The sequence below is a fragment of the Poecilia latipinna genome, unplaced genomic scaffold, assembly GCF_001443285.1.
Source record: "Poecilia latipinna isolate Pla-1442-1.1 unplaced genomic scaffold, P_latipinna-1.0 Scaffold50, whole genome shotgun sequence".
Lineage (NCBI taxonomy): Eukaryota > Metazoa > Chordata > Actinopteri > Cyprinodontiformes > Poeciliidae > Poecilia > Poecilia latipinna.
In genome coordinates this window covers 393,166-418,829 of record NW_015112666.1, presented here as the reverse complement: position 1 = coordinate 418,829, position 25,664 = coordinate 393,166, and the positions used below count along the sequence as shown (strand labels likewise).

The 25,664-nt window shown below is 39.5% G+C and overlaps 1 protein-coding gene across 8 annotated transcripts in view; it reads right to left on the bottom strand.

Annotated features, from left to right (window-relative positions):
• mical3a (microtubule associated monooxygenase, calponin and LIM domain containing 3a) overlaps positions 1-25,664 on the bottom strand; it is an 80,137-nt gene that overhangs the window by 48,855 nt on the left and 5,618 nt on the right. For 5 of the 8 annotated variants that reach the window (XM_015051007.1, XM_015050998.1, XM_015051016.1 and 2 more), the window contains exons 2-13: positions 8,718-9,120; positions 6,715-6,922; positions 6,490-6,606; positions 6,273-6,374; positions 5,037-5,192; positions 4,380-4,480; positions 3,024-3,281; positions 2,210-2,325; positions 1,757-1,883; positions 1,537-1,630; positions 1,369-1,398; positions 747-894 (exon numbers count right to left, since the gene is read on the bottom strand). In XM_015051007.1, the coding sequence (XP_014906493.1) occupies positions 747-894; positions 1,369-1,398; positions 1,537-1,630; positions 1,757-1,883; positions 2,210-2,325; positions 3,024-3,281; positions 4,380-4,480; positions 5,037-5,192; positions 6,273-6,374; positions 6,490-6,606; positions 6,715-6,922; positions 8,718-8,996 (1,736 nt within the window). In that variant the 5' untranslated portion in view covers positions 8,997-9,120. The remainder of the gene's footprint in view (positions 1-746; positions 895-1,368; positions 1,399-1,536; positions 1,631-1,756; positions 1,884-2,209; positions 2,326-3,023; positions 3,282-4,379; positions 4,481-5,036; positions 5,193-6,272; positions 6,375-6,489; positions 6,607-6,714; positions 6,923-8,717; positions 9,121-25,664) is intronic. The other 3 variants (XM_015051037.1, XM_015051049.1, XM_015051045.1) reach the window with 1 other exon arrangement.

Below are 25,664 nucleotides of genomic sequence, written 5' to 3'. Positions count from 1 at the left end.
ACTTCAGTTATTAAAAACTTAATTGTATATAAAATATGACTTAAAAGAAATTTTACTTTGTAATTTAATGCCTTGAAATTGGGTCTCTGTTTCTTTAAAAACTCTTGCTCTTTCTGAAACTCCGCCTTCAGGAAGTCACCATGACGTCACTCCTCTATTAACCCTTTAGCGAAGTTTTTACCAGTGTTGCTCTGACAAGTAGCTCCTATAATGAGCTCAGGAGATGTGCAGTTCCACCAGATGTTTGCTAATTGCTGCTGGCTAGTCTGAAGGAGCCGAGGGGTGCTCTGTGAGGCGGAGGCTGCAGCTCTGAGGAAGAGCTGCGCCTTGAAGGCGGGGCTAGGTCCAACCAGGCGGGTTGCCCAGCTGCATGGTTGTCACGGAGATTAAAGGATTTCTTAAATACGCATGAAGGAATCAAAGCAACACTACAGGTATGCTTTGATGACAGAATAACATTATAATATGATGCAAAACTCAAAAAAGTCAATTTCACATAATGCTGTCCCTTTAAAAATTGGACGTTTTTCAAATATGCATTTCACTGTACTCAAGAATAATTGGGAACATATTTTGCTGTATTGGACAGATCAGTGACACCAAATAATAATGCATTGGTCATGTAGCATTATTTATTCACTCCTCAGCGATCTTATTAACTAGTAAGTTTGTAACAGAACATCAGAAGAAAAGCAAATCTGCCATCTTTCTTTGTCACTCTGCAGGTTCTGACTCCTGCTACTCACATGAGATCGGGTCTGTATCGGTGGATGAGGGCGCACAGCGCCAAGCCGCTCTTCCACGACATGGTGAGGTCCGTCACGCTGACGTTCCTGTATCCTTCCGTCTGCCTCTGGCACCAGTTCAGCAGCTTACTGGATCGAGCAATGGATTCTGGGAAGAAAAGACCAAAAAATAACTAAATAAAATGTTGGAGTTAAAGTAGCAGGTTGAGTGGATCTGAAGGATTAAAAATGGAAAGAAATGCAATCAGCATAACATCGCTGTTACTGGGCAAAAAGTCATACGACTATTGTCATCCATGATCCTAAAGGCAGCGTTAGTATCAATCTCAAAACACTCAATTTTACTGATTTATGGGGAAATGGATGCAAACAAGAAGTTAGAGGTTGCAGATTTAAGAGGGAATCTTTAAAACAAGCTGCTGAAAAAATCCAGGAAGACGGCAGCATATCCGGCCGGGTTAGTGAGTCACGAAAGGAAACGTGTGCAACTCGTCCACAAAGTTCTCACATTCCACCATTACCTTCACATTTCTTTCTTTATGAATACAAAGCAGGGAGGGTTTAAAACTGTTAAAACTATTAGAAAACTTGAGGAACACCATGCATTCAGACTTCGTGTTACCTTGAAACTGTTTGTCAAGCAGGTAATTGTCTGGAGTGAAAATACAGTCATTCATTATTTCATTTAAACAAAGTGATGTCTCTCTTCAACACATTGTAGATGCACTGCTAATGCTCAGCTAATTAACATAACCCCAGGAAGGAAAACAGAAAGATAAATAATACAGACCATTCCGGGCTAGCTTCGGCGTTGACGAGTTGATCACATTCTCAATTTCAATTCGGATTTCCCTTCCTTCTCCCGTGTCAAAGAGGTGTCGCACCTGCAGCATAAACATTGTTACTGCATGCCAGACTGCAGACTGATGTCATTACAAAATGAAGTGAAGCTTTCCTCATTTTGTCACATGACAACCACAAGATTGTGGTTTGTGAGCAGTCAGACTCACCTGACTGGGCCTGAGGAAGTTAAGGCTGATGTTGGGGTAGCGTGTGGTCGGATCCACGCTGTACTGACTGAAGTTCTTACTGACATTTTCCGGTGTTGTCTGAGGCAGAAGCCGGTATATGCTCTCCCTAAAAAACAGAACAACACAGTGAGCTTTCCTTCCCTGTACTGGACCGGCTCATCTCAGTCCATTAACAAACCATTAAAGCAAAGCAAAGAGACATGCTGCACATTCAGCCACATTCAGGCCATATGAGAGCTTCTTATCCCATTAGTACTCAGAGAGGTGGGACTGAAGCTTTAAATCGCAAGCGGGTACAGTTCCTAGTAAAGCACTTGGAGATAAAAGCGAGTATCTGAAGAGGTGGATTAGGAATGTGGATCTGTGTGTAAATCTGAACGCAGGAACAATGTGAATCTTGGCACATGTGTACGAGTGTTTCCACATCCGCACCTCTCAGCCAGAACCTCCAGAGGAGTTTTTCCCTGCGCCCAGCTCTTCACCATCCAGCCGGAGTCCATGGCTGCCAGGAAACCGCGAGCAATGCCGGTGCCCATGGGCCAGAACGGCTGCAGAGAAAAGCACATTCATTTACCTAATATGGTCACACTGCAGCAGAGGAAACTAAAACTGTCCTACAGGATTTCACAATTGATTTTTATGTTTTCTTGCAATCAAATCACTGATTTTTGGGGTTATACTTTAGAAAGTTTGGCAAGAAATGTTCTGTGATATTTTGTCCTCATCAAACATCTTTCAAATCTATGAAAAGAGATTCTAAGAAAAAAGATTTTAAAAACGACCAGATTGTCAGAAATATTTCGCACTTATGATGCTAAATGTGACTTTTTGCAATTTGCCATAGAAGAATCAAATACTGCCACCTACAGGTGGGAGTAAGCAAACCTAATGTTTTTGATTATTTTTGAAGAAAATTTGCAATAAAGTTAGAGTTATGCAGTAAAATGAAAAATACAAAGATCTGCTGATTTTGAATTAATTACAAAACTGAAGTAATTCAAAGATATTAATTGTATTTGTTATTTATTTATGTACATGAATTTCTAAAACAGTTCACTGATGTGATATTTTTCAGATTTTATGGTGATGTATTCCAAGAGTTTGATGTGCAAACTGACCAAAGGAGCTTTTCCTAAAAGATATTTTACAATTCCTCTACCAGTTGCTCTTGTGGTTATATTTGATTATAACTGTAATTGAACAATTACAAACGTTACCGGTCCGATAGAGAACAATCGGTCCTCACCTCCAAAAGGCTGTCGCCCACTAGTGCCACCAGCAGCTTGTGGCCGTTGCGCTGGCGGACCATGGCAGCGTTCTCCGAGGCGTACATGCATGTGAAGTCGAACATGGCGACATCGGGTTGGCCGTAGTGGTTGATGGCGAAGTCCAGGGTGGGCAGCTGGTGGTTGGTGGAGAAATCTGCAGCTTCACGCGCATAGGACAGCAAGGCAGCCTGGTCTACGTTAGCCCTGGACAGGAGCAGCTCAGTGTCTGCATAGTCCTGCAGGACAACAACAGACAGAACGGGGAGACTTAACAACAGCAATCAGATTCTGACGCCTTTTACAGCCATGTTTCCATCAGACTCTCATGCGAATTTTGAGCAAACATTTAAAAGATCGCAACTAATGTGAATTAGGCGTGTTTGCACCTCTTAGTTTGGAGCGAATTAACCAAGTTACAAAAAGCGTAATTTTCATCTGATGTGGAGACTATGCAGGGCTGCAATAAACAGGAAGTAGAGGCTGCAAAATATCTACACACCTCAGAAAAGTGGAGAGTGAGCTGGATTTTGGGATTTTGAAATTGATCTAAATTTTGTTCCTACCAGCAGCAGGGAGGGTTCACTACATCAGAACTTATCCATCCAACGTGCTGCTTTAGAGCCTTAGGTCTTTGTTTTTTTGTTTTTTTAGAAAAATAAAAAAACAATCACCAGCTTTCTTTAAAACTTTTTTACAAAACTGAGGAAGTCATTTTGAATTTTTGGCATTTCCATCAACCTTTTCTAATGCAATACTTGAAAATATACTTGCAGAACATGGTTATATTACGCATTAAGAAGCAATTTTAGGCTTTAATAGTATTGCTGATAGGCTAACTCCTTTTATGACTATTAGATTAAAGGGGCATGAAAGTTTGGGAAAAAACATGAAATATTCTGAATGTGTCAAAACTTTCCAGGTAACAGTGGAGAATCCAACCTCAGGTAATTTAAAGAGCTCCAAAAATCCTGACTCAGTCTTCCAAAACTGAACCAACTGTAAGGAGCTCTTCCATAACACACAGCAGGGTTATGTGTTCACATGAAGGCAGGCATTTAAAGGGTCTTTCCTGTTTCCTGAGGAAAGTGCCCAGAGAAAGGAAGCCACCGTCTACAGTGAAGACATCAGCAGTCAGCGAGCTGCTGAACGCTGTTGGCTCGGTTTGGCCATTAGACCAACGTTTGGCCAAGTCACACAAAGAAGAAAAAAAGACAAAATAATGAAAGAGAGCCACAGGAGTGACATTCTTCTGACTGGGATTGCTTCTGCGTGTTCGCAGCTTTCATACTGGGTAAAGAGGAGCAGGAAGAGACACCAACGCTTTGATCACTCACATGCAGAATGACTCCTTTCTCCAGCAGGCTCTGTTTTTTGGCAGTCATCACAAAGTAATGTGTGTCATCCTTGTAATACACAATGTTTTCCAGGTCAATACCTAAAAAGAGAAGGAGAAAAAAGATGGATTGTCAGAAACAGAACACAATTCTTCCCCCTGCTGCCAAGGCTGCCAATCCTGTCGTCATTTCAGGACCGGAGCAGCAATTATGGGATTCAGAGCGCCGAGGACATTGTCTAGTCAGCAATAAAACTGCAGCAAGGCTGGCAACTCAAACAAAACCCAGAATTATTCAAACTATTATAACATTTGTATTTATATCTATTGTTTTTTTTTGCATGCACTGCTTCCATATAGCAGTAATTTATAAAATTAACAACTATATCATCCTGATCTCAATTATTATACCCTCAATATCATTGAAAACATTAGTTTTATTCTAGCCTTTGCAATGAAATAGTTCCAATAATAATCTAACAGTGCAAATTTTTACTCAAATTAATTTGTGAACCCTATATACAATCCAGAGTGACCAATACGACTGTCACAGTAACAAATTTTGCTGGACAATATATTGTCTCAGTAATTATTGATATTTGTTACTTCGGTTTCAAGTGAAATGTCTGCAGAAACTGAGCAGCTGCCCGTCGGTCACCTGTTGCCTCCCTGAGATCTTGAAAGAACTTCTGATTGAAGATGAAGGCCACGCCGCTGATCTCCTCCACCTTCGCCTCCGCCGTTGTGTTCCTGTTGATGAAGTTGGCGGTGATGGCGATGGCGAGCTTCCCCCGGAACTCCTTCCGTCGAAATCCTGCAGAAACAGAGGAGTGGATCAGTTCAGTGGCCGCGGCTAACAGACCCGAACGGTTACATTTCAGAAGGAAAACATACCACCAGCTAGAGCAACTCACAAACAATATCTGCTTTCAGAACGCTTAAATGTTACCAGATGTTCTGTTTCTGGACAATGTAAACAGTTCCCAGCTTTTCACGCCATATGCATGTATTTTGCTGAAAGTGGATAGCTCAAGCAGAGGACACGGGTTCTTTTTATGGAGTCAGAACTCGGTAAAGGCTCAGCGCTCAGACAGGAAACAAACAGCCAGCTCAACCGTTCCTGTTCTCTTGTTCCAGGACAACAAACACGTTGTGAAGTTTAATGTAGCAGCTCAACACAAACAAACATGTAGATGTGCACAAGCGCTCACGAGGAGCAGAGTGAGGTCAGCTGTCCATCTGCAGCTGCAAACCAGTGACATCATAATCACTGACGAGTCGGAGAGGGAACAACAAACGGCTCTGTTTGCTGTTAAAGGGAGCATATCAGGAAAAATATACTTATTTTAACACATTTGATATGTTTTTGTATACTTTAAGTCTCCAGAAGTACAAAAAGGTTGAAGTTAGTCTTCTTGTGCTGCATTGATCTCATTGTATTCAGTTTGGGTCATATTTTCAGTCTGTTCAGGTGTCTCTATTCTCTATTTTGAATTATAACGTCAGTAGTTGCTGCAGAGCCTCTAAATGATTTCTTGGACTTCCTGCTGGTCACCATTTCTGTCATCCAAGTTAAAGGTTAAAGCTACTAACAGATACGTCAAACTGTTGGGTTGTTGGGGTTCATTCCACCGTCCCAGCACTGCCTGCTGCTTTGTGACGTTACATTAGGAAGGTTTTTAAAATGGCTCATTTTCCAGACACCAAAAAAATTACTTTTTGCCACAAAACAGCTGGGTGTTTTTTAAATGCTTGGGCTGTTTTTAGAAGCAGTATGAACCCAAATGGAAGTACAAAAATGTGGGAAATGTGAAATTTGCATAATAGGTCCCTTTAGTGGAAGAAAAAAGTGCATTACTAATGCTTTTCCTCCAGTCTGTGCATGCAGACTTGCCTGGTAGTGTGTTCCTCCTTCCATCTGCTCCAATGATGACATCGAACTCCAACTCGCTGACAGGGTGTGTCCTGGGGTGGACCTCAGCCCTCCAGCCTATCCCTGAGAACAAACAGCATGTGTAATCAGATTGAAATGCATCCGCAGCGCCAGGCTTACAGCAGCCCAGAGATATTTGCTTGATGAAACCGATACAAAGCAGCAGTTCGAGTCTTACTCTCACTCTCCTGGTCTTCAGGCGGCTCGATGAGTCCCTTGAACTCTACGTTGACATGGATCTCGATCCCCAGCAGGAGGGCCATTTTGAGCAGCATTAGCTGAAGCTGACGAATACCTAAAACCCACAGAGAGAAGAAACAGTGTGGATTAATCCCAGTAAGCACCCGGTGTCTTCATCCATGGCTCTGAGGGAAACCAGAGCTGCAGTATCAAATGCACTCACTGATATGATCGATAGCACCAGCGCAGAACTTCCCATAGAACTTCTTGGCCCCGAGGCCCCTGAGGTCGTGGATGGTGAAGGGCCAAAGGTGCAGCACGTTGTTTCTGGAGAAGGCGTCCCTCTTCTCCAGGAGCACCACTCTGGCCCCCAGGAAGGCCAGCTCGATGGCTGTCCGTAAGCCACATGGCCCCGCACCGATGATCAGACACTGAGGACAGGCAGCAGATTTACTGACACGGCTGTGATTAACGGGCAACACGCCGCCTTTCAGCATGCCCAAAATCCACCTGCTTCCATACATAAATAGGGTTTATGGTGATACAGATTACATGGATTGGCTGATCATTTTTCAATTTAGTGAAAGATGCTGCTGGCTAAGTGAAATGGCAAAAAAACCATAAAATTTAGACAAAAACATTCAAAAAAAAAAAAAAAAAAAACTTGCAGGAAAAATGCAGCAACTGTTCAATCAGAACCACAGCTGAGGAACCTGCTACCAGTTACGATATTTAGCAGACTGAAAACTCATGAACTTAAATTACACAGAATGTCAAATACATTTCATAACACTGCCTATATCAAATGTCAGTTAAAAAAGGAAACATTCAAAGTCAAATGTAGATTGCATTCAAATACACAATCCAAAGTTATAGCTAGCTTTTTTAATGAGCAAACCCTTTTGTCCTTTGACAGCGCTAAGACCCGCCTCCCGGCTCTGATTGGTTGTTTTGACCAAACAGAGTTTTAGATGACAGTTGGACCACATGGAGGAGGCAGCGAAGCTTCAATATCTGTCTCATCTTTTAATGTCATGACATGGTGAAAGTTTTAATATACATGTAAAAATAAAACCTAAAGTTATCGCCGAACCCAGCAACGTCCATCCCTGAAAAAGGTCCACTAGCCTGATAAGTTGTATTATTTTTCAGGTTGTTTGCTCAGCTGTCTGACTGTCACGCTCATACCGCTGAGGCTTGTTTTAACTGCTCCAGGTGTCTTTTTTATTCGGAGCCTCAATAACTCACCATTCTCCATCAGATGCTTGTTGTTTAAGTGTCATATTAAATTAGTTGTGTTGATGCATCTTGACGTGTTCACAGCACAAGGTATTTTCTATCGCCTGTATTGCATGTATTCAGTCACATCATTCTGTAACTGAAGGTATTAATTCAGAGGGACAGAAGACTGAACATTAGAAATACGTTGTACACAGGGGGACTAAAAATGTCTTAAATGATCAAAGTTTGTGATTTTAATGCAACGGAAAGAGAAAAAGATCAAATAAATACTTCTGTAAGGCAATATTATCTTCATCTTTTCCAGTATTATTGCTGGTGATTTATTAAAGGTGACCTTTCACACTTCCCTGAACAGGTTAGGACAGGATATGTGCTACACAAAACAGGTTCAATACTTTTTTCACAAAAGCTTTCTTAATTAGATTTTAGCTGCTCAGTTCTGCCTATTTTCAGCTGTTTTAGGGCCTTTGTCACTTTAAATTCAGATAAGCTGCTGTTGGCCACGCCCCCTAACGCAACGTTTACACTCACACGGGAAAATGAGTGCAAACAGATGCACAAATATACAACTGCACATCTTTGAGAAGTAGAAGTGGAACCTCCTGCACAACCAATAAGAATGCAGCAAGTTGTTTCTGGCTGGTAAGTAAACAACTCAACACTTGTCTTTTCCAGCAGCCATTATACAGAGGATACAGTAGTAAAACCAGATGACGTAGTGTACCAGAGCTCAGCTCGGGACTTAACATTTGGGAGGTTTTTCAAACAAACATTAACCTATTGCCAAAAACCAGGTAGGTTTTTGTTTTTTTTTTTTCTTAAAAGCTTGAGTTGTTTTTACAAACAGTTTAGACCCAAATGCAAGTAGAAAAACGTGCAAAGTTTGAATTGTCATAATACATCCCCATTTAACATAAACTAATGTTCTGAAACGTCCTGCTGCAGCTTTACAGGAACGATTACGTTTCCGGAGGTTCAGCTCACCTTTGTGTTGGCACAGACACGTCCCTTCTTGTACTCCTTCTGGCAGGCCCTCTTGTCTAACTTCACCCAGAGCGCCTTCGCCTTCCAGTAGTTAAGTTTGGACTTGAGCTTGTGATAGAAGATCCTGTGCTCACTGGGCTTCACCTCCAGGTGCTCACACAGCTCCTGGAAGGCCTTCAGGGTGCCTTTACACGTCGTCGCCTGGACAAAGTTGTCGAACAGGACATGGGACTGATTGGCCCCATCTCCTCCAGTTGCACCAACACCGCCATCCCCCATGGTCCAGACCCGTGGGGGGCCGTGGGGGCTCTTCACCCCCACCTGAGGCAGGGGCCCAGCCCCAGCTGTGAACCAGCTTCCCTCTGGTGGAGGGCTTTAACTCCCGGCCCCCAGCATCTTCATTCTGAAAGACAGAGAGAAGACGGACAGGATTAAAAAAAAGAGCTAAGAAAAGTTGGGTTTGCTGCAGCCAGTAGCCTCATATTTTAGAGTAACAGAGTTTTTTCTGTAGTACCCAGAATGCATCACTGCAGAACTACAGTAAACGTGTTAAGTCTTCCTGATGCAACAGTTAGCAAAACTCAACTATAAAACTGAAACCATGAGTGAAAGGTCGTTCCACAGAATCACTTCCAGAGCGCAAACTGTACAAGAAGGTGAGAAATAAATTTGACTCCATTTAAGGCAGAGGTTCCCAAACTGTGGGGCGCGCCCCCTAGGGGGGTCTCCGTGTCATTGCAGGGGGGGCGCGGGAAGCCGTCTGGATGAAAAAACAAAACATGAACACTGTATGCGCTGGGTTTTTACCTTAGAATGGCCAACTCTCTGTTATTCCTATGTCACTTTGATACAGTAGATGCTTCCACACTTCCCATATTTGTGTCCTCTGTCACTTTTATCAGCAGTTAAAACTGTTTAATCCGTTCTTAACATGTGGTAACCTCTTTTTCCGAGCCGCCTTTAAACGCAACATGAGCGCTATGACGCTAGCACTGGGTTTCCACCTGTGAAGGAGACCTGCTGCTGCTGGGCGGAGCTACAGGTGTGTTAGAATCACGGCAGCAAACCAGCAAAACGCAAAGAACTTTTCAGTTTTTCCCTCCAAACTAACAGACTGAGTTGAGTAAAGCTGTTGGATGCAGGTAATGTTAGCTTAAAGATGACTAGCTAACATCAATACAGAACCTTGAGCTTAACAAGTAGCTTGTAGGCTACCGATGTTGGTGTCTATTTTCAGCTACGTACATTCATTTTGCCCCCAAAAAAGTTGATGCCCCCTTCCCCCGTCACACGCGTCGTTTCAACCAGACAGCCATTTGTAATCCATAGGGGGGGCGCAGAACAAAAAGTTTGGGAACCACTGATTTAAGGTGACATGTGCTGAAATGCAGGTTTTGTCATTGACACATGGAGGATATCAATTTAGCACATTAGCACTAGCTTCTGCCAGATAGCATGGTGGTAAAGTCATTTAGCATTAACAAAACTAATGTTATTAGCACTTTAGTGTTCACCATTACTTACTAAAACTATTACTTTGCTTAGTTATGGTTAGGGTTAGAGTTTCATACATTTTTAAGACCTTGCAACCATGAAACTTGTGTTTTAACTCATTGTCAGATTAGCAGCATCCTAAACCGTCCAAAGAGTTGAGGTTTAATATTTTTTCTGTGTATATGACATTAATCTGAATTCATGAGGTGGAAAAGATAAATTTACAAGAAAACTCACCATTTTAAAGTTCATTTAAAGATGACTGAACTTTAAAATGAGATGTTAGACACTGATGCTACAGAAAGCCAACAGGAAGCACACAGACCAGTCAAAATGACTCCAAACAGAATCTAAACACCAAATTTTCAGCTCAACACCAAAAACAAACACATCCAAGAAGCAAAAGGCTGAAAACTACATTTACAATATTCCTTCCCATCGGAAGCATTTAAACGTGCAGCAACATGCTGCAGTTAATTCTCATGTTTTAACATTTTATTCCTCACGGGGACAAGATCATTCATGTTCTCTGGCATGTGGCTTTGCTGATGCATCTGGAACGTCTCATTGGATTTTCTGTCTGAGTGTCTGACAGGAAAAATGCATCAATACAGCATTTAAATGTCAGCTTTACTCCACAGATAAACCAGAACAAAAGCATAACAACAATGTAGAGAGAATGAAGGAAGAGAAAACAGCAGCAGCAGATGCAGTGATGACTGAAACCACGTCATGATGGTCTGTTTAAAACCAGCAGCAGCTCTGCTCTGCATTCAGTCCCTCAGGGAAGAAATGTAGAAACTCGTCCAGCTTGTTTGAAGTTCATAATGGTTTTTAAAAAATGCATCGTTTTACCACAACTGTGATAATCAAAAAAAAAAAAAAAAAGAAAAGAGCAGTACTGATTAAAATGAGCATGACTGGATGAAAAAAATCCAGAATATCTGCTCATTTTTAGAAAAAGTGGATAAAAGAGGATAAAATTTATGCAACTCTTTAGTTAGGATGTAAAAACCAGTAAAGAAATTTAAAAAACAAAACCACTGATGATACAAAATCATTAAATTATTTTTAAAGGAAAACCCACTGACTTTAAATCTCTTAGAAACTAGAAACAAACTTCAGATTTCAACCTGATTTAAATAAGTTATCAAAATACTGATCTGAAAATAATCTTTACGATTTAATCCTGTGTTCTCTCCTCGTGAGTTTGAGATGCAACATCCAGCATGTTGAGGTAATTCATGAACACATGAAGTCCTGGCAGCAAATGGTGATGAAAAGAAGGTGGGTAGAGATGAGCAGAGAGGTCAGATGAGCACAGAGGTCAGAGGAGCACAGAGGTCAGATGAGCACAGAGGTCAGATGAAGGATGAGAATGAAAATATATGCACTAAGGTTCAACTTGATGCTTTGTTTCTTGTTTAAAATCCTTTTATTAATGTTTTTTTTAAAAACAAAAAACAAAAACAGGCTTCCATTAGGGGAGGAGGAAGCAAATAACGACAAAATGACCTAAACTTTTACACACCATCAGGTCCAAAAACCAAAGATCTTAAATCAACTCTAAGATATCGAACAGTGAATTTCCCAGGTAAAAACAACGCACGTCCATCAGGAAGCAGCTATTACAAAAGAACTGATGGACTTCCCTCCCTCTGTTTATTCCTTGTTGCCTTAACTGATTTTATTTCGGGGTTTTCTGTCCTGTCACCTTAGAACATTTTTATTGTTTGTCTCCAAGAGTTTTATGTCTGTCTGCCTATTTTTAACCACCAGAAAGCACTTTGTGTGACACTTGACTGCACAAACAGACTCTATAAAAAAGGTTTCATTGATAAATCTGAAGATGCGGTGAAGGAGAAATGTTTTTGAATGATGTGGTTGAGCTGGTTGCTCATTCTGAGCACCTGAAGGACCTGGAGATGCTTCTCAGGCAGGTTGTTGTAATGACAGGCTCCTGAGTCGGACATTAACCACAACAAAGGTGACCTGTAATTTGAAAAATGAAAGCCTCCTGCGATGGGAGCACACGTACAACAGCAGAGGAGCGTCAAGCTTTTCTGTCCTGAAAAAACGTCACTAATAAAAGAAGAAATCTCTTTTGTCACATCCAGATTTCCCTCTGGAAACGGCAGGATTTCACACATCCCAAAGATTCTCCCAGGAATTACAGACATCCATGTCATCCTTCACACACAGCAGCAGCCCCCTCCTCTGTACGCAAACACACTCAGAGAATGCCTCTAGTTTTGTTGGCTGAATTACATCATCCACAGACCTAAAAATAGATCTGGAGATTAGGCCACCAGGCTGCACGTTTCACATGGAGCTTCTGAGTCACAAGCTGCACAAACCAGACATGCAACACATATTCTATGCAGATATTACCATGCAAATATATTTACAGATGACTGCGTTCTGACCTGATCTGCTCTTTCACTGTTTTAGGATGTTCATATTTTTCCTTCTATTTCAGATTTCTGCTGTTTCTTTGTTTCCCTTGATTCTGATGCAAGCTGCAAATCTAAAAAGTTTGAGAAGAAATAACAAAACACTACATTAAGTTATATGAAAAAATAATTTTATAATTTAATTGATCATTTGCATTGTCACATTAATGTTCTGAACAGTTCAAATCTGGACCTTCTTAGAAGAACTGAGTCACTGGGACGGTAATGAACCAATATAATAATTACCAATAATGATATCCAAACTCAATATTTCTTCTATGGCTCATGACCAATATTTATCAATATCATATTTTTTTCAGAAACTTCCCAGACCACCTAAAAGCAAACAAACTGCCTACACCGATTCTCTGCTTCATTTTAGAGCTGCACTAATAATCATTTTAGTAATTGATCATTATGATGACTAACTGATTAATTAGATTTTTTAAAATGGCACATGATGCATATTTTTCATTTAGCCACTAAAACTTTTTTTATATAAAGTTAGAAATACGTTAACACATTAAAAATAAATAAGAATATGAAGCGAGTGAAGCTAAAGCTGCCACTCGAGGAGTTTTGGGTGGAACATATTTACAGACAAAGTTTTATTTATTTTAAATGCAAAATGTTTACATTTTTGTTCAGTTTTGTTTGGTTTAATTGCTGCTTTGGCTATGTTGTTCTTTCAGGAAATGGCTTTTTTGTCTGTATGGATCAGTGAACTGATATTTGATAACTAAACTAGTTAATTATTTTTTAAACAATCGATTCCTCATGATTAATAAAACTAATCCGATTAATCGTTTGAGCCCTACATCAGTAAAACACTCTAGCCCTGTGCTAAATCAGTATGACTGTCATATGACCAACCTCTTCCTGAAACATAAAACACAAAGATGGAACAATCATTGGTTGTTCACATCAGCCCAGTTTATCCATAACGGACTGATACCAGTATTGTAGAAGGCGACCAACATCAGCCGATACCATCCATAGTAATGATGCTTTACCTGTCAACTTTGACCTCAGTTTCTGTCTCCGACACTCAGGAAGAAGTGGTATAGACAGAGAATATTCCCACACGGCTAGATTTAAAACCAAACTACCAGTTAACATGGGCTGGCATCGTTCTTGGCTCTGATCCTGTTGGTTAATGAGCACCTTAAGAACCCACTCATCATGATGGAGGCTGAGAATTACGGTAGCACCATAACACCAATTACAGAGCAATGTACCAACAGGTGTGGCCTCCTCTTGGACAGCAAGTAGGCTGTAAAAACATCAGCGTCGTTAATAACTCTCACTTCCTGTGGCTGGCGGGTCGTTCTGCGTGGCCCAGTTAAAACAAACCATATGGCAGATTTTAGGTTGTTACTGTAAAATGCTACATATATCACACTTTTTTTCTTCACCAGAAATTTGGGCCATGCTTAATTTTCAAGCCTTAAGATGAATCATCAACCCAAAGAAAAACATTGTATGTAAACGGAGTTAAAGTACTCACAGACCTAAAGTCAACAGAGGGATTAAGTTTACACCAAGTGAGACAAACACGTCTGGACTAGATCGTTCACCGTCAATGATTATAAAACAAATCAATTATCTAAACAAAAATGATAATTCTGTTATTTTACCTTCCAGTTAATTCAAATAGGGATGCATCAATGTAACAATCAGGAACAACAGTATTTATTTATGGCCAATAACTAATAATCTGCATCAGTATCACCAGCTACATTTCCATTGACCATAAAACTGCACAAATTGAAATTACTAAAATGAATTCAGCTTCATGGAAACACACCGATTTTGCATAAACGTTGTCTTAAAAATTTCTATCATGTAAAAAAAAATATTTCTATCATTTATTCTACTACTGTTTATTCCACAAGAATATCAATAAATATCAGCAAATTTGAAAATAAGACTAAATGAAATTATTGTGTGCAGCTTAGTGATACAAAGATCCAGGATTTGATTGAGAACCAGAGAAAGAACTAAAACATGGAGGACAGCTTCTCTGACACTCTGGACACCAGACTTTGTGTCTTTTGACTTCAAGCTGAGTACAAACATTTGGCAGAAATGAAGTTGGCTTCTGGCAGAAGCGTCTCTGGACCATCTGGCCTTTGAATCACTGCAGCTCACAGCTCAGCACTTCAAAAACTGAGACTCCCTCCGATCAGCCTGGAAGCCTGTGCAGCCCTGAGGCCTCCACTGTTTGAGTTGTTTCAGAAACTGACATATTAATGCTCAGCACTATGAAAACATGTTTTCAGTCGAATGAATCAGTTCATTTGGTTCCTCTGGGAACCGAAGCTCAGAAAGTGCAAGAAGCATCCGGTACATGTGTTATACGTTTTCATCTTTCTGTCTGACTAATGCAAATGAAACAAAGAAAGTTAAGCTTAAGTCTTTTTTTTAAAAGTGAATCTTATCCACCGATCTTATCTAGCCTGTCAAAGGTCCAACAATCAACCACTGTCCTCTTTGGCTGTCCAGTGAGAAAGGTTTGACTGACAGACCGGCCCACCAAGTTATGTCTGCATATTTACAATTAATAATTGAACCACTGTTGCCAACTCAACAACCTTCTTGCTATATTGAGCAACATTTCATAAAAATTGGTACCGGTCAAAATCAGAATTGGCAGGTTAAGCTTTTTAAAAGATCAGTAATCGGCCAGAAAACTGCAAACTGCCAGGACTCCCTTTAAAGGGAGTCCTGGCTAAGAGGCCGAAACAAATACAACACAAAAATAAACCATTAAAAGAAAAAGTGTTTCAGAATGGGATATCATGCGGTGTTTGTTTGGTAAACATCGCCTGTAGCAGCAATGTTAAAATCGGATATCGGCCCAGATTTTTATATTGATACAATAAATCTTAATAAATACATTGAGTGTTCTGGCAAAGATGAGGAACAGCTGGAGAGGTGGCTAAATGTTTGCAAGCCAATGCAGGTCGAAGCCAGTTCCTTCACATTAGATTGTATTTTTTCATAACATAGACATGGTTATTTTAATACAAAAAGGTAAGACAAAGAATTTAATTTCTATTTAAAATGCATTGAAGTAGAAAAACTAAGCAAATCACACTGGATTCTCAGCGTCTCCAATAAAATCCTGTGTTTGCATTTGGGATCTTCAAACTCCTGCTGACCTTCTTAAAATATACCTCATATAAAAGGCTAACATCACTGCAGGGGGAGATGGGCTCCAAGATCAATACTGGATCATTTCTACTTACTTCTGCTGCCAAGACAATCCGGTCCAACCCAAAAGAAACAGGTCCAGACTCGGACCGGGCTCCGTTTCATCTCCATGTCTAACGAGCTGCATCAAGCCCCTGCTGAGCATGTCAGCGTATTTAACATGGACCAGCTTCCTGAAGACAGGCCCCAGAGGGACAAGCATGCAGATGACAAAGAGTCTTTCTATTGAAATTCTTCTCAGTTAAAGCTTCAACTCCACTCGCTCCAATCGCTCATGAATGTCAATCCTGATTAACAGGCTTCCTGCCAGAACTTGCAGCAGCGAATTCACATTAGGAACTTTCTAAAACGTCTCTTCTTCTACATCTACCACATGCAATGCAGCCATGAACACTGAATCCTAACAGAACAAACCCTCACAGCACTGAATAAAAACCTCCAGTTTCTTTAATATTTGCTTATCTGACGTTCATTTGAATTTTGCTATGCTTTGGTTCCATTCATCAGAGAAAAGGATGTGTAAACTGAGATTATAAAACAAAACAAACAAGTCTCCAAGTATTAGTCATAGCCCATGTATGATTAATACATGTGCTAGGATGAGGTAAGGTGAAAAGAATAAGAGACAAAGAGAAAAGGGTTCATTGACCAGTTCAACTGAAATATTTCTGTTTTGTGTTAATTTAATCAAAAGAATAAAGAGATTTATCCAAAAATAACCTTCCTCCACACATGCGGTGTCCCAAGATCTCCCAAATAAGAGAAGCACATGACCTGGCCAAAAACCTTTCATCTGAATTAACATGAACACAGTTTTATTTTATGAGTTCATTTCTTTTGCTAATTTAGAAGCTCAAAAAGCTTTAAAACAGAAATATCATTTATGTTCCACAACGGAGAAATTTCAGTGCAACATTAACAAAGTGACAGGCAACAGCAGCAATAGACTCAAACAAAGATAGAATATAAAAAATATTTATAAAAAAACAGAATAAGAATAAAATACTGCACAGTAAAAGCAACATTTCAACATAAACAGCAACTGCATGCTCCAGTTAGGAGGAATGTGCAGAGTTGGGTTGGTTAAATAAAAAATGCTACCATAATTGAGGTTTACTTGAAGCATTGACTAAATAACACTGATTCAAGGCAGTTCAAGGTGACGAAACGAAAAGCTTTAAATGAGAAAATACCAAGGTAAATAAAAAAAACACAGCAGGACATGTGAATTCCACGTACTTCATCTCCGTCTTATCATCTAAGACAGGGCCCCACTGCTGGGTGTTCCAGAAAATCCCCTTCAGTTCCTCATTTTAAGACAGTAAAACAGAAAAGCTCACCAGTCAGCTGCATGTTAGACACACAAAGCCTCACCCACTGAATGCTTCACTTCTGGCATGACTTGGTAAAACTACAGTACAACTAATGACTGCATCAACACACACTAACAACACTAAAGGTTTGGAATTAAACCTTTAGCAACAAGGCAATTCAAAGAGCTTTAAATGACTCTGCTGTTTATTTTTTATTGAATTAACTGAGATATTATGTGGCTATAAGTCAACATTAGAAGTTGTGATAATTCACCTTTAACCTGCCACAGCTCATGACTGCTTACAAACATGATAAGGAAACATTAGATATAAGTAACTATGTGTTATTTTTATTAAGATTTTTGATTTAAAAAGGAGTAGTCATAGATAAATGAAGTAAAAACAGCTAAAGTAGTTTATGTATATCCGATTTGAATGTCATTTACACAAGTGAAACATTCTGGGACATTTTCTCTTCAGATTTGTCATATGAAACAATTTTAGGATTCAATATAATCTGATTAGGTCAAAGTGCATTCAGGCTACTTTGCAAAGCTTTGCTGGGACATGCAGCAGCAAACCATCACAAGGTCTAATCCTGTCACATGAACACCTGTTCTCTGTAATCTCAGAGAAAGGGCGCGGCTGTGAGAAGATCTGATGGTAAATAAGCAGCATGTGTGTGCAGACAAGTGAAGCGCTGGTCTTCTGACTGCTTTACTGACCTTTTAACCAAGGTTTAAAAATCCACCACATCTGGCTGCTTACAGCCTGTTAAACAACTGCAGAAATCAGGAAGGCCAAACTGACCCAACTCTAACGGGAAGAAAATATTTATGGCATTTTCAGGAAAGAAAAAAGAAATGCAAATCAATAAGTAAAACACTGTTTATGCTATTGTTTTCTCCGGATATATCTGAACTTCTGCTAAAAATTGAAATAAAATCCCATTTATCTTCAGCTGTCGTTACTTATAGAGCTCAAAATGTCTCATTAGTCCCTTTAAGAAGAGACCTTCCAGCAGGAATGTGGACCTGCTCTGCTTCGCTGTGTTATGCAAGGGCTGATCTGGAACGGGTGTTAAAGCCGACGCTGAGCCTCAGAGGAAGGTGGTCCCAGAGCAGAGTTTATGAATAAATATCAGTTCGGTACACGCAGCAAAGATCGATTAGTGGCAGAAACAAACTATTTTCAGCTTAATTTGCCTTGAGCAGTGACTGGTTGGAAAGTCAGTCAGTGAACGCACCGCACCAGGGAAGGCAGGTTTAACACATTTCAGCAGCAAGACAATTCAAAGAGCTTATTAAACAGAGAGATTATCAAAGAGATTATGAAAACAGAGCAAAAGAAACATTGCAGTAACAAAATAAAGGAAAGGGGGAAAAAAAGCTGGATTTACAGACCTGAAATAATGATGTTCCAGTTCGTGTTATGAATAGACAGTCTGTCAAAGTACCACAGGAATCAGAAAGCTAAAAAATGGATTTTTAGCCTCGAGTTTCCCCGACGTTTGTCCCAGATTACAGGATTAAAAACTGAATGCTGCTTCTCTGTGTTTGTTGCTGGGAATGCAGAGCAGACCAGAACCAGAAGACCAGAGGGGTCTGGAAGGTAACAACAGGTCTTTAATGTATTTTGATGCTATTCATACACACAGATGAGTTTCTCTAGATCCTGCTGGGACCAAACAGGTCCAGAGATCTGATTACAGGACATCTGAACTTGGTCACAAAATTCTTGAAAATCTCATAAAGGATGGGTCAGCTGAAAAAACTGCAACAAAACACAGATTTTATTTCTATCTACATGTTTAAAGAATCAAGTAGTATATTAAAATATGTCACACATCAGCAGTGTATAAAAAGCAAGTGTGACCTTCCTGGCTTGACTTTGTTGAATCATCTTCCTCTTTCCTAGACGGCTGAGCAGAGGCCGGCCGGCCGGTCGGTGTGAGAACAGAGCGACTGCAGTAGGAAGGTAACCCAACACTGCAGAGCGTGCTGATAAGATTTACTGAAGAACGAATGAAAGTAGATTCCTCCTAAACTATGCTTTAATCCCCGTCACTTATTACAAGCTGCAGGCGGGAGTCAGATCATACCCGACAGGTGGAGTACAGATCATGTTTAAACACTTGATGAAAACTTGCTTGGCTTGAATTCATGTTTCAGTAAATAAACGTAAAGGATGGGTTAGAGAGGTCGGGTTAACAGGAAACTCACAGAAGTCCAGTCTCAGAATAATCCCTGTATTTTACTGTAATATTTAGATGAGGATTGTTTCCATTAGAAATGTAACAAGATGCCAAAATCATCTATATTTTTACTTTATTTACAGTTTTTCTTTCTACGTTTATTGGAGCGATAAAGTAAAACACATAACTTTCTCTCTTCTCTCATCCCAGTGACCCAACCAGCCTCTGATTGGTCCTGATACAGTGGACTAGTGGTGCACCGAATTTTCTGGCTAATTATCCATCTTTAAAAAGCCTGACCTGCCGATAACAATTTGGTCCAATACTGACGTTTATTTTTTCCTAAATGCTAAATACAAAGCAGCTCAGTTGGAAACAGTAGGGTGACTATTGTTACTACAGCAAGAAGCAAGAAGCATATTGTTGGTTCTTTAGATTACTACAACATAAAGAAGAAACCAGATAAACTTTTGTTCACTTTGACTTAAACACCTTGATGATCATTATATTTACTAGGAGGATGATCATCATTTAAGACTGCACTACCAAACCTGCCTTGATGAGAATCCCAGGTAGTTGCAGTGAGAAAACGCTGGGATCTGATAGCAGTAATTCAGACTTCAGCCCTCAACATTAAAACAGAAAGAAAAACTCTCCAGAGAGTTTGGTTTTGACTTTTTTTTCTGGAAAAGAACCATAAGTGGGCTTGTTTCTCCATCAGAGCTGCCAGAGAAGAATTTGTGACTTGTTCACATAGGCAGATAACGAGGACTTTAAGCTCCTCCAAAGACAAGCGCAGAGAAAATGTGAAATATGATGTGGTCTTCGGGGAGAAAAAGCCTGGCTTGCTTTGGCTCTGCACCGGCAGATCCTGCCTGAAAAGCACAGGATGTTTTCAACGGGCATGAAATGAGGACAAATTGGTTTCAACAGACTCTAAAACTAATCATGCTGCTGCAGAGCTGCTAGGCAGCACCTGGCTGCTCGGATTAGCGCAGCTCCTGCAGTAATAAGATGTTTCGGTTGTTGTCTGGACCTCTAAACAGGTTTGACTTTTCACAGGTTTACTGAACGTCAAAAAGGAGCATGTAGATTACAGAGTCCAATAAATTACAGCTCCTGACTAATGAAGGGTCATCATCCCAAAAACATGACACGTTTTTATTCTTTCAACGCAGAGTTACAGGTACAGATGAATTTATGTTTCAATAACAATAAACTCTAATTGGTGATGTTTATCTGTTCTGTTGGCTCTTCAATAAAAAACATTTTAAAATATTTATGCATACAATTACTGTTTATGCATGAATATAAATCAAAATTATTTTATGAGTTTAGTCTTCATTTATTCTTTGAAGTGTAACTGTGTTTGAGAGGCATTAACCAATTTATGGCAAAAGAGACGGTTATGAATTTTAAACACTTTATTTAAAGGTTGTTTTGTCCAGAAAGAAGGACAGAAAGAGGAGAACGGCCGGGAATCACGAATCTTTTCAGTTCAACTCAAAATTAATTTTATCATTACTGCAATAAATAAGACAAAATATCTATACAAATACTTTAGGGCTGAAACGATTAATTGGATTAATGATGGTGAATCGATTATTAAAATAACTGTCAACTATTTTAGTAATTGACAAATCACTAGCTGAAGTAACTAAGCCAAAGCTGCACAAAAAAATTATACATTTTGCAATTCAGATAAAACATTTTTTTAAAGCTGTTCTTTTTATGTAAATATGTTCTACTCCTCAAGTGGCAGTTTTAGCTTCACCTGGTCCAAATTCTGAACAGAAGTATCCTCAAAACGCATTTCCTTAGCTCCATATTCATCCTTTGATACCAATAATCAAGCATTCACTAATGGAATGTGATTTTATTGTATTTTAGTTAAAGAGATGCAATGAAAAGTCTGCATCATGTGCCATCTTTTTATCCAATTAATCAATAGAATAACTGACTCAGTTCACAGGGACAGTCCTTTTCCTCTGAATAGACTCTAACCAGCTCACTGCCACCTCACTCATTTGTAGGTGAGGACACTTGAACCAAACGTCACATCAAACAGAAAATGAGAAGCTCAAGTTCAGACGTTTTAGATAAAACTCCGCCGTTCAGACAGGAAAGTAAACCTGCTGCAAGGGTCAGCAGACTCCCAACATGTCAACAACCTCATTGGCCTGAGCTCAAGAATGCATCTGTCATACTGACCCACTTCTGACCTCAAAGGTGCAACATACTGCCAAGTCTTTAATTCACTGCCCAGAGGGGAAAAAAACTAAACAAACAAAAAAAATCTCTAAACCAGATGAACAGAGGTCATCTAGTAACTCTCACACACACTTTACCGTCAGCCGTCATGTTACTGCCTGACTGGCTGCAGGGAGAACAGATGAATTCAACTAACTCTCATTGTTCTAGCAGGACACAGAACCAGATCTTTTCACGTGGGCTTATGATTGATTGATTATGATTATTGTCATAATCGGTTAATTAACTGGAGAATACAGACTCTAAAACATGAACAGCAGCCTCAGACCAGTTTTAAGTCAAAACTGTGCAAAGAATATCTATTTTTTCCATTTAAGATAAAATGACCAAACTTTGTAAATCTGTTCTGCCCAGAACTCCTCAAGTGTTTATTTTTGTTCATGTATCTTTCATATTGTGAAAAATAAGATTAAGTAGTTAAATGAATATGCAGAATTGTCAGACTAATTGATTACTGTAATAACCGTTAGACGCAGCTCTACTTTTTACATCCTCATCTTATATCTCGTTAAGGAAAAGTGAGCAACCTGAGCAGCATCCTGATGTCCTCCTTCACTCTGACTCATCCCTGAGGAACACCGTGACCTCCCCCTGAACACTACTCAGCTAAAAGCAAACAGAGCAATTACACCTTAATTTATTTTTATTTCCAGTAATCATCTGCTGAGGAACTTTAACCTCGCACAGTTAACAACGTGCCATTAGCATGCCGTTACCCACAACTCTCCTTTTAAGGGCATACAGCAGTCCAGACTGGCTAGGAACCGTTAGCTACACATCAGCAGGGGGAACCGCCGCAGACCTGGTGGGTGAAAACCTGACGGCTGTTACTGGAAACACAGCAGCAGCTGATTTCAGACGACTTCCTTTCAACTGGGCTTTTCATGTTGCAGCCACTTCCAGATCCATGAAGCCGTGTGGGGCGACGGGGAGGCACAGTAAGGAAGGGACTAACGTCTCCCCTCTGAGAGACGGTCTGCTCGTCCTCTGCAAGCTGCTTCCAACACCTACACACCAAGGCAGGCCTTTCATTTCATTTGGTTTTAAGGGCGTTCCAAAAATAGATTCACGTTTACCACGATTTACTACAACTCAGAATAGATGCAAACATAAAACTACTTAAAACTTTTGCAACAGGGTGGGGTGTTCTGACGTTGCCATGGAGACGGTACTGGAACATACTCATGTCCGGAAAGTACCACAACTAAGAGAAAACCACAAAAATTAAGTGCGAGATTCAACCCATCAATGTTGGATTTAGACTCATTTTGGTTTTTACCAAATTCCCAGGAAAACTGAGCTTGACATGAGCTTCACCATGCACAGCAAAGTTCACAAAATGAACATTTAGCACTTCGGAAACACCGCAGATCTGTGGAGACTAGCTAAAGCTCAGCCAAGGTACGACGTTCCCTCCAATAGGAGGCATGTCCTGTGATTGGTCAGAAGTTTGTTGCCGTGTTTTATATATTTGTACAATATGTCGCTTCAAACACCACCTGAATACTTTGGACGAATTATGTACGCTTAAATACAATTTTTCACTAAATAACTACAAAGACTGTCAAAGGGCTAAAAAGGTCTGGATGGAAACTGCCAAGTGGTCGTACACAGAGGAGGCTGTCTGCAGAAAGGTGGCGCTCTCCCTGTGCCTGGAGGGACTGATTCCATCTAAGCATGGCTTAATATTTAAAAAGAAATGAAAGGGACACTTTAATGCCTCCATTTGTCGTTCTGTCTTCCAAAGCAGACGGGAGTAGATCATTAGGGTTAGCGTCATTGCGAATAATCGTTTTGACTCAAAAATTGATTCTGAATCGATACAAAAATCAGAATCTAATCAGATAGAAAACGGTTCCCAGAACCCTCACTATACTTAATGTTGACCAACTGGGAAATGAGTGTAATCTGTGTTATGAATTATGTCCACACATGGACACAAGCAGTAATTATGAGTAATGAATTTAATAAAAACCAAGCCACTGCCGCCTCCTTTTCTGTCTGCTGCTGACTCAACCAACAAGCAAACATCCTCCTCCTTCGCCGCTCTCCATCCTGATCCCACTCTACAGACGGCAGCAGACCCATCTGCCTTCAGAGACGTCCAGCTTTCCGTCTGCTGCAAACCAAAACTCACTGAAATGTAAGTAAAAATTAGAATCAATACCGTCGGTCAATAAAACAAACCCTCACTCAACTGAGACGGGATAAGTGTATTTGTCCGACAGAAATGCCGTCGGCTCAAGTCTTTCCACCTCGTTGAACCACAGAATGACTCTTGTTGCTGTGACATAATGTATGGACCAAATCTGGGTCTGGAAGGAGCCATTTGTTTTTGCAATATTGAGTCCAGCATGAAGTCAACCTGCAAGGCTGCAAACAGGAAAACAAAGGCATGCATCATTCAGGAGCAACATTTACACACTTCCTGTTCAATCAGGTGAATAGCTGTGCAAATCTTTGAATCACCATTTTAAAAACTCACTGCTTCGAATAGGTTACACATTTAACCTGGCTTATTTAACCTTCTTAAAGGTTTCTCCTGTTTAAATTATTTTACACAACTGATACCAATTTTGGCCAAATTCAAATGATTTACACAACACAGAGAAACGACATGCCGCAGTTTCTTTCATAAAATCAAATTTCACAGAAGATTACAGGATCATTCCTGTTTAAGAATTAAACCATCTGTTCTCAATATGTCATATTTTCTATTCTAATGAATAAAAGTGAATTGAATGCAACCAGAATTGGAGTTTTATTTGCACTTGCATGTTTTTGTCTTAAGACTAATCATAAAAGAAACATATCCAGAACATTATTGGTCTTCAACTATTGCTGAACCTCGGTCGAACAAGCAAAAACTTTCAAATCAATCAAGACTGATATCTGATCAAAAACTAGAATTAACTGTGAAAATATTAGCTAGCGTATTAGTTCTGCAACTCGAATGTTGCTTATCATTTCTCAGCAGCGTTGAAAATAAAATGTGAGGCAGATTCAGTAAAAAATGTGGTATTTCAAGCTACTGAAGACACAGATGCAATGTGAAGAGGAAAGGTATGGAGGGCTGATCCTGCAAAAATTGGCAACAAAGACAGAAATAAATAAAAGGATTTATATAGTAATTAATGTGGTAAATATTACATCCAAGAAAAGGTACATGTTAAGCCTGTCTTAAATATACACTGTGATATAAAGTAATATTTATCATTTTCAACAGCATTATATTAATATTATCAATATTTAATTTCCCATTTTATTTTAATTTTTTTATTAGTTACCTTTTTCATTTATTATTTTCTCATTTCATATTCTGTATTTAATACAATGTTTTGCTGTTACATTCTGTTTACTTTTATATAATTTTGTCATTTATTTAATAATTGTTTTATTATCATTTTTAATCATACGTTGATTTATTTTCTCCTGTATTAGTTCATCTTTTCATTTACAATTCTTGTTTTCTCCTTATCTGTTTATTTACAGATTTCTTTGTTGTTTTTCTCATGTTCTCTTTTCTTTTTCTTTCTGATTCTGTAAAAGATAAAGTGACAACTTTACCTGTTTTTACTGCCAATTATGGCAGGATAAGTCCTCCATAGGAACTAAGGAGCTTCTGAAAACTGGCTAATTTATTAAAGAAACATTTATACTGGAAAGACATGAAGCACGTTCAGAGGAAGAAGGAAAAGATGGAGGTGAGAGAGAAGAAGTAGGCAGCAAAACGATTACAAATAAAACCCAAAGAATTGGTGAAATGGCCAATAAATTAATTTTGTTTTTCTCATTATTATTCAATAAAGTGATTACTGTGGAGATGGATACCGCTGAAAAGGATTAGAACAGGAAAACATTATATGATGAAGAGAAACGAGAGCTACCAATGAAGCTGTGACAACCAATAGGGAAAGAAACAGTAATTACAGTGATTCTTGAGAATAGGGACAAAATGGGTTTTAATTTTCCCATAATTTTTTTTTGTTTTGTTTTGTTATTTCTC